Here is a 10,141-nt window from a genome sequence, read left to right on the forward strand (position 1 = left end):
TTGCGAAAATTGCGACGACTATAAAAAAAAATAATATACCGCCACTATTGATGACAGAATTGTGTAACGTTGTGTATTGTCTGTTTAAAAAGGCATTAGCAGAGCTACATAACTTCTTATAAAAGAGCATTGCCGAACCTGGATGCTTTTCAGGATAAATATTCCTGTAAACGAGTCACAGATGGAGCTTTTTTATAACAGTTGTTACGTACTAACATGTTGTTACGAAACATGCGTTCTGTAGATAAGAGTAAAATCTATCTATTAATATGGGAAGCAAAAAATTGTGTGTTCCTTTTTGAGAAAATTGCGTCTATAAAAAAAAATATAACATACCGCCACTATTGACGACAGAATAGTAACGTTGTTTATTGTCTGTTTAAAATAAGGTTTTCGTTTAGTGCCAGTAATAATTTTGAAAGTAAATTCAATACCAAACAAAATTATTAAAACCATATCTATGAAATTAAATATTGAAATAGATTATCATGAATATAAAAACACTTACATAAAAAATGTGTATATTATGCATAAAATTAACTACAAAAATAGACTAGAATCATTAACAAATCACAACATTAAAAACGGCGTAAAAATGAATAACTCTAACAAACCAATAAAGAAGAAAAGAACCATAATGGACTACTTTTTCCCAATAAATAATAGTAAATCGGTCGAAAGAAAACATACTTCTCTTGATGACATAGAAAAGTTACATTTATTTCGAGACCTCAAACAATACGAGTAGTTTAGTAATATTACACCAAAATATTGCAGGCATTATCAATAAACAAGAGATATTTTCAATAACTCTAGATGAATTATCAAAAGACTATAGAGATATAGATGTCATTTGCTTATCGGAAACATTTATAAAATCTGGTAATGAACGAAATCTTTACATATTCTTAGACTTGATAATATTGTTTTATAATTTATGCATCCCTACCAAAAGAATAAAAATTGTTTCAAAGCAGAAAAGTAATTCTTTTTTTTTTTATTTATTCATTTCAATATTACAACACCATTACAGTATATACAAATCGGTGTCGCAACTTAGTACAGTATACATATATATATACATATATATATATATATATATATATATATATACATCAATTTACAACATAACATATTTTATTACATAATATAAACATTATAAAAATTCTAGATACTTTTGAATGGCTTCTGTGATCTTCGGCAGACTACAATCAAAAATATCAATATCATTTCTGATATTGTTCAGTATCTCTAAAGCACGGGTTACAGGTGAATATTTTAGTAAATTGGTCCTGGCTACCGGAATACTGAATAAAACGGGATGACGGCGCGCGCCCACGTAACCATTGGGTACCCATAGCTGAATCTGCTCTAATATTTCTGGGTGATGCACCCAACCTCGCAGCACACTCACAACATATTTTACGAGAGAGACATCTCTTCTCACCGCTAATTTATTATACCCGACCATGCCCATTACAAACAAACTCGGATACATCATGGGGTAGTAAGGATAAATACCGTATTCCTTAAAGTATAAAAATCGAGTGAATTTATTTTGTAGTTTTTCGATCATATGGCTATATTTAGTCTCATGTGGATTCCATATTATAGCGTTCGTTTCGAAATGACTTCGTACGAGCGAATTGTATAGTATTTTGACAACTAATGTATTATTAAAATCCTTACACTGTCTCAACAAAAAACCTAAATTACGGTAAGACTTTCCACATATATCCGTAACATGTTTACTAAATGATAAATCAGACACCATTACAAGGCCCAGGTCCCGGACTTGATTCAAGCGTATTAATGGATTATCATCTACCATGTATTGATGCTGAAGTGGAGACCTTACTTTACTGTATGTCATTAAACTACATTTAGCCATATTGAAACGCAGTCCGTTTGTCTTACTCCAGTGAACTACCCTATCAATATCTTGTTGCAACCGTACGCAATCAGAAATATCCGCAATCGACAAATACAACTTAAGGTCGTCAGCGAAAAGTAAACACTTTGCCTCTTGCACAACACTTGGGAGATCGTTAATCATTATGATGAACTCTAATGGACCCAAATTACTACCTTGCCCTATGCCTGAAAACGTATAATATGGACTAGAGTCATACCCCGCATAATTTACGTACTGCATGCGTTCACCCAGGTAGCTCGCAAAAAAATTTAGCAAATGGGGTGTGAATCCCATTGCAGCAAACTTGGTCATCAACACGTCATTATCGACGGCGTCGAAGGCCTTCTGGAAATCAAAGTATGCAGCATCTACTTGTCCACCAGAATCGATAACTGGTGCCAGATATGATACCATTGACAACAAATTACTTCCCGTACCTCGACCTTCCCGGAAACCATGCTGGATATCAGTCAACTGCGATCGTACTTGTGAATAAATACTTTTATATAGCACCGATTCAAATACCTTCGCAAAAGCAGACAGCACCGCCACTGGCCGGTATCCACTTACTTCCGTACTGGTATTTCCTTTAGGGACTGGTGTTACTTTAGTAATTTTCCACTCATTTGGATAATATTCTTCCTGTAAACACAAATTAAATATGTGCAGTAAAGGGCTCTCCATTGATATTCTACAGTCTTTAACGATAAATGGTGGAATACCATCAGGGCCCATGGACTGCTTGGGCTTTAGGCGCCGCAGAGCTGTTCGCATTTCATCATAATGTCAGTCGGCTGATATGAACTCGGTGCGAGCTCATGTCGGCGCCCGCTGCTGCCGCTGCACGTTTAGCTTGCTGAGGATCCAATCTTGGCCGGTTGGGGCTTGTTAAAGCGAACATTGTAGCCGTAGTTTTTGCTAATTGTGTTTAACAGGCGTTATAATTTTTATTATTTGTATACCTTCGAGTTAGTTGATATTACTATCTACTTTTATTACTGTTTCTAATTGTTTCACGGCTAGTTGCTGTTTTAAATTTATTATTTGTAAAAACTAAAGGACAAAATTAAATGTACTGTTGAACTGTGCATCAGAGTTTGTTACTGACAAATTCCATTGTGTCCACTACGAGACATAAATTGGCGACCGTGACAGGACAATATCCACGTACTCAACTTGGAAGTAAAGGCCTGCCTAAATTCACCATTTTGAAGAAGTAATTTGATGACCGTATCTACTTGGTGATCAGCAAGACTAATATTATATTGCACACCATCCATTCATATTGTGAATTGAAGCGGAGTTCAAAAAATTCAAGGAAATTATCAAACAAGAAAAGGGTGTGATTAACCACCGCCGAGCAGTGAAGTATCAAAAGCATCACCTCGCAGCATATTTAATCAGATAAGTGCCCTGTATATATCCAATAATTTTCTCTATACCTGTTACTAAAACATCCTAAAAGAATCAAATCCTATTTACTATCCTATATACTACTTGTGCAAATTGTATTAACTAAAATCATAAAATATAACTAAAAATAAAACGAAAAATTCTACCCCTAGTGAAATATAACAGTTAACATATGTAGTGTTTATTCAAATATAGTGTTAAAGATATATTTTTTTTGTATATGTTTGCTAATTAAATGATTTATTTCTTAAGTAAATTGTAGTATGTATAACGTATGAAATACAATGTGTAAAATGTATTAAATATTAGGTTATACAAGTATTTTCGCCACGTTTTAAGGGCTATATTCAGATTGTTTTGCCGACTATTTCCAGGTTGCTGGATACACTGGTGATATACAGCTTATTATTGGCCATTAAGATCAGAGCTAGCTGCTTACATCTGGATGTCGCCGGGCGAGGAGCGTGAGCCTATCTATTTATAATTTATAACACATATTTCAATTCTTCTTATTAAGCTCAAAGCAAATAGTTTCGCATTCCTATCAGGCTTTTTGTAATTTTCAGATATATTTAAATTCTAAAGCAGTTTAAGTAAGGTCAACAGATAAATTAATATTACATTTCATATTTTTTATTATTTTTTGTTTTTGTGCACACTGTAATTGATTTCATTTCTATAATAACTTTATATTATATATACAGAATAAAACTAAGGACTTGTCAAGTACGTCTGTCTGTCAATTTGTGCATACATTGCTTGGCAATTATTTTGTTTTCCTACAATTATTCATAATACAATATTATATTGAAAACAAGCTTCCTTAAATATTATAATTGATATATTTACATAAACTTCAAGTTTGTACGGATGGTTATTTAAAGAAATCATGACTGAATCCAAGATTCCAACTACTAGTGTGTACAAAAATTGTGATTTTAAGGATTTGTGTACTAAACGCAGTTCCATTAAAGGACAAATCACCAAGTTTAAAAATTATTTAGATACAATTACAAGACAGCCTAAACTGACTACTATCGAATTAACAGAGCTATCATTAAAGGTTAATAAGTTCGAAAGTCTGTCAGTTAAATATGATGAGTTGCAAACTCAAATTGAATTAATCAATGTGGAAAATTTAGATTCTGAGATTGATGAGCGTGAGTGCATTGAGCAGGAATTTATATTATGCTTAGCTACTGCCAAAAACATCATAGAGGATCAAAACCAGTTAAAAACAATAGAACAAGATAAAGCGCGCCGTGAATCTTTGTTTCAAGAAGCTCAATGCAGTCTCGATCAGAATGAGTTTCGGGTGAAGCTACCGCAGCTAAACATTGCGAAATACGATGGGACCTTTTTTCGTTGGCTTGAATTCCGTGACACGTTTATTAATTTAAGGGGGTCTTCCTATGTGACAGCCTGTTTTTTAGGGATATTTTAGGATTTTTTTTCTACGACCAGTAAATATTTAGAGCTTCAAGTTTTTTATCATTTATTAACACATATTTGGACAGTATAAATATAAAATTTCAGCTAAAAATATTCAGTCAAACTAGAGTTACAGCGCTCTGAACACCCCCGCCTCGAAAAAAAAAGCTCCCACTTCCTCCACGATTCCGGCTGATCGGCTTATCTGAAAAAAAAAAAAAAACGGCGTTTTAATTTGTAGGCTTAAAAGCATGGAATGACCTATAATCAAATGAATATAAAAAAAATTGGATTTTTGATAGACATTTGAAATAAAAGTTGCAAATTAGGCGTTTTTTTTTTTTGTTTTTTGCTATAAAAAAATCGAAGTTTTGAAAATTTTCGATTGATAATAGTTCATTCCATGCGTTTACATATATTGAGTGTGCCCTATAAATTTCAAGTAATTCGGTCCAGCCGTTTCTGAGATACAATGGAGGAAAGTTTGAAAAACACAGTTTTGAGAAAAACGCGTTTAAAGTTTCAAGTCCGTTAAAAACTATTAAAATATCAACTTACTCTCAATCGGCGATGCCTGGTCCATAGAGTATTCCTTCCTCTTCCTCGTGAAACTCTTTTAAAGCAGATTGTTCAGCTCTTGAGTCAATCCTGGCTTGTTTAACGACATCACTTACGCGCCGCTCAGAGCGTAAGATTCGCTTTTCATCCCGTTTCTCAACATACGCTTGGGCTTCACGACCAACAGGGCATCCCATAATCGACATAACTTTTAAAATACCTTGAAAACCTTCATTAAAGATAATAACTGCTAAGTAGCTAGCAATTTCAACAACTTTGGGACCAGAATGAAGATGTTTAGGAGCGAAAGTCCAAATCAAAGAATTCAAAGCCTAGGCCTCGGAAACTTGATCGCGAAATAGACACGTCACTTTTACAAGTTTTACATATAACTATTTCAGAGATTGCAGCAAATACAGAAACAAACTCCAAAATGCAATATGCGAAATTCGAAGCGATGGGAACATTCATGTTCATGTTATTTTTAATTTTTTTGGCCGAAGCTGATGTAAATACCTTATCATTTTGGTGTGTAAAACGGTTTCCACTAAACTTTCTTTTTTTATTACGACCAGGATGAACATTTCCACTCGTACTTCCTTTCCGTCCACTCATTATGAAAAAAAATAATTTGTAGCTGTTGCTCTCTTCGAAGTTCAACCAAGACTAAAATAACTTCGGTAAAATATTATAACAATAGAAATTTCTGTTTAAGTCTGTAGAAACGTGTCTAAACTTGTATAAACAAATATATTAATAAAAGGGAGGCCAGGTATAAAGCCGACGGTACACAATAGGCCCGGTCTCTAACTGCCAACTCACCGCTCCGAACCGCTCTTTCTTTTACCTGCTGTATCTTTAAAACGACTTCGAATTTTCTAAAATCGCTTTACTACCGTATTCTAGACATGTTAAGGGAGCAATTTATGAAAAAAAAAAAACGATTTTTTCAACCCATCACATAGGAAGACCCCTTAATACATAATAATGAGCACATCCCCTCCATACAAAAATTTCACTATTTAATCTCTTACCTAGAAGGTGATGCAGCTCGTGTCATTTCTAATATTGAAGTCTCATCCGCTAATTATAATAATGCATGGCAACTGCTTTATGATCGATACAATAATAAGCGTCTACTAATTAACCACCATTTAAAATCCTTATTTAATGTGCAACAAGCAACTCGTGAATCCGAAGGTTCGTTACGTTATTTAGTCGATCATATAACTAAGAACTTACGTGCTCTCGCCAGCTTAGGCCAACCAACCGACCACTGGGATACCATTATTATTTTTATGATCTCATCCAAACTCGATAATCATACACTTGTAAAATGGGAAGAGCAGCGTAATGCGTTTGATGAATTACCAAACTTAGAACAATTTAAGAAGTTCTTAATTGATCGCGCGTTTGTTCTTGAATCTACACGTCGAAATAGATTTGAAAATAATAATCCAAATTCATCATCAAATAATTCATCAAGTCATAAATATACTAACAATAAAAACACTATAAATACAAAATCATTTTCTACTACTAGTCAAAACAAAATATGGCTATGTATAATTTGTAGTCAAAATCACAAAATTTATGATTGCCCTGTTTTTAAATCAAAATCAATCAAGGATAAATTTATTGACGTTTCGAAATATAAACTATGTCCTAATTGTTTACGACAAGGGCACCCGGTTAATGAATGTCGAATGGGCCCCTGTAAGCAATGCAAAAGGCGTCACAATACTTTATTGCATTCAGTTGAAAATACTACAAACAACAGTGCTCAAGTATGTGAAGCAGAATCAATCGTTAACTTTTCTAAAGAAGTGAAACAACAAGTTCTTTTATCAACTGCCCTAATAGAAGTTTCGAATCCAATAACTAAAAAGGCAACTAAGGTAGGTGCCTTATTGGATTCAGGCAGCCAATCTTCTTTTATTACTAAAAATTTGCATACAAAATTATCACTAAATTCAATTCCCATTACCATGAATGTCATCGGTATAGGCAACAATTCATTAAATAATATAAACAAAAGTTGTGTTGTACAATTACATTCTTTGACCAATGATTTCAAAATTAAATTAAATTGCCTTGTTCTCGATGTGCTTACAGGTAACTTGCCAAGGGTTTCAGTTAGTATAAATTTACCAGCGCATATTAAACTAGCAGACCCGACCTTTGACCAGTCAGGCCCCATCGATATGTTGATTGGAGCTGATCTTTTTTGGGACGTTATATTGTGCGAACAAACCTCATTAGGATCAAACAAACCAAAACTTCATAATTCTGTATTTGGCTGGCTGATTGGCGGTCCTATGAAAACATGTAAACATAATGAGATTCATTGTAATAGTGTAGTTGTCGACAAATCATCACTTAAAGAAACAGATATTGATTTTCAACTATCAAAATTCTGGGAGCTGGAGGAGCTTCCCCAAAGGCGTTCCTTGAGTGCAACAGAAGTTGCTACTGAGGATCATTTTCTGACACACACACTCCGTCTTAATACTGGTAGGTTTTCCGTAAAATTGCCACTTAGAGATTCACCTGATTGTTTAGGTGACTCACATGGTCTTGCTAAGAAACGATTTATCAATCTCGAAAGACGTTTCAGGAAGAATCCATCATTAAAATTAGAATATGTCGAATTCATAAGAGAATATGAAGCTTTAGGTCATCTTTCGGAATCACCTGTTTATCTGCCAAACCCATCATATTTTTTGTGCCATCACGCGGTTTTCAAAATGCAAAGTGAATCGACTAAAATTAGAGTCGTTTTCGATGGCTCTGCACCCTCTTCATCGGGATTCTCACTCAATGACCTACAGATGATTGGTCCTAACATACAGGATTCTCTTTTCTCTATCTTAGTTCGTGCACGACAGTACAAATATCTGCTCACCGGCGATATAGAAAAAATGTACCGACAGGTGAAAGTCAATCCGGATGACAGAAACCTGCAGTTGATATTATGGAGAGAAGATGAGTCATTACCAATTAAAACGATGCAACTAAATACTGTCACTTACGGTACCGCAAGTGCCAGCTATTTAAGTACGCGATGTCTATGGCAAATTGGGGAGGAATGTACCGATGATGTAATTAAAACAATAATTCAAAGGGATTTCTACGTAGATGACTTAATAACGGGTTCAAATGATAAGAAGCAATTATATTACATTCAAAATTCAGTAGCTAAAGAGTTAAGTAAAGGTTGCTTTAAGTTACGTAAGTATAAATCTAACCTACCAGATGTTATTCATAGTTCTTCAAAATTCTCTCAAGACAACCTTACTATCAGTGAGACGTCAAGTACTCTCGGTCTAGGTTGGAATCCTAATAATGATACTTTACATTTCCCTATAAATGTACCTTTACCTAATGAAATTATTACAAAACGTTTTATCATGTCTAATGCATTTAAAATCTTCGATCCCTTGGGAATTTTGAGCCCTTCTATAATGCAACCAAAGCTAATACTTCAAAAATTGTGGCAATTAAAGGTTGGCTGGGATCAACCCGTTCCTGAGAAAATTAAGGCCGAATGGGAGGAATTTACTAAAGGGTTATCAATTCTTTCCACTTTGCAAATTCCTAGATATGTCGGATGTGTCACTCCAACATTCATTGAAATTCATACTTTTAGTGATGCATCACAGGTAGGATATGGTGCATGTGTGTACGTAAAATGTATAGGTGTTAACGGTGAAGTAACTATTAATTTATTGTGCTCAAAATCAAAAGTAGCCCCATTAAAACCAACATCAATACCTCGGCTGGAACTCTGTGCGGCTCTTCTTGCAGCTCGATTATCTAAGACAGTTACAGAATCAATTCGGTACACTCCTAATCGAATGTTGCATTGGTGCGATTCCAGTGTCGTGTTAGGGTGGTTGAAGGGAGACCCTTCAAGGTTAAAGACTTTTGTCGCCAACAGAATAGGTGAAATTCTAGAACTTTCACAATCCTCTTCTTGGCGTTATGTGCCTACTGCAGAAAATCCTGCTGATTTAATTTCACGTGGTGTGAGCGCCAGTCAGCTACGTAATACAGATATGTGGTGGAAGGGACCTAATTTTTTACTAAAGGATGAAGATGATTGGCCAGTCTTGAAACATAACAATATTAATAATTTACCTGAACTAAAACTCGTGGCTGCTTCAATCGACGTAAAGAATACGATAATAGAAATGGAGCGGTTTTCAAATATTAATCGATTACAAAATTCGGTTGCTTATATTAAACGTTTCATACATAATATAAAAAATCCTAAATCTAAAATATCTGGTGTAATAACTGTTGATGAATTAAAGGATTCTTTTAACTTTTTATGTTTTATAGCCCAACAAGAAAGTTTTCCCACTGAATTTAAATTGTTATCAAAGGGAAATCCGTTAAATTCAAAATCGAATATATTATCATTGTCACCATTCATTGATAAAAATAATTTAATACGCGTAGGTGGGCGCATAAATGCTTCAAGTTATTCGTATGATAAGCGTCACCCAATATTATTAGATTCGTCACATTATTTATGTCAATTAATATTTAAGGCTGGGCCCTTTTTTACACTAAATCGTAAGGGACGGGGGGCAAAATTATCGAAATCTTATTTATGTTTATTTGTATGTCTACGGTATAAATGCGTTCATTTGGAAGCCGTAAGCGATTTAACTAAAGATGCTTTTATTATGACGTTGCGTCGGTTTATATGTCGTCGCGGCAAGCCAGCGGAAATATTTTCGGACAATGGTCGCAATTTTGTTGGAGCCGCTAAGGAGATTAACGATTTTCTAAAGAATAACAATGAAAGTTTATATG

The 10,141-nt window shown here is 34.4% G+C and overlaps 1 protein-coding gene across 1 annotated transcript; it reads left to right on the forward strand.

Moving 5' to 3' along the window:
- Positions 1–4,217: 4,217 nt before the first annotated feature.
- LOC131841487 (uncharacterized) lies at positions 4,218–9,793 on the forward strand. Its single transcript, XM_059189807.1, has 3 exons — positions 4,218–4,692; positions 7,433–9,489; positions 9,782–9,793. Exons 1-3 carry the CDS (start codon positions 4,218–4,220, stop codon positions 9,791–9,793), a joined length of 2,544 nt encoding a protein of 847 aa, XP_059045790.1.
- Positions 9,794–10,141: the final 348 nt, after the last annotated feature.

This window comes from Achroia grisella, unplaced genomic scaffold (genome assembly GCF_030625045.1).
Source record: "Achroia grisella isolate CSIRO2021 unplaced genomic scaffold, CSIRO_AGI_Agris_v1 utg1748, whole genome shotgun sequence".
Lineage (NCBI taxonomy): Eukaryota > Metazoa > Arthropoda > Insecta > Lepidoptera > Pyralidae > Achroia > Achroia grisella.

Bases quoted from the DNA above. Each gene is read 5' to 3' on its own strand.
- LOC131841487 (XM_059189807.1), top strand. From the start codon at position 4,218: ATGACTGAATCCAAGATTCCAACTACTAGTGTGTACAAAAATTGTGAT. The intron at 4,693-7,432 runs GTTGGCTTGAAT...ATGTGCTTACAG, and splicing joins ATACGATGGGACCTTTTTTC to GTAACTTGCCAAGGGTTTCA.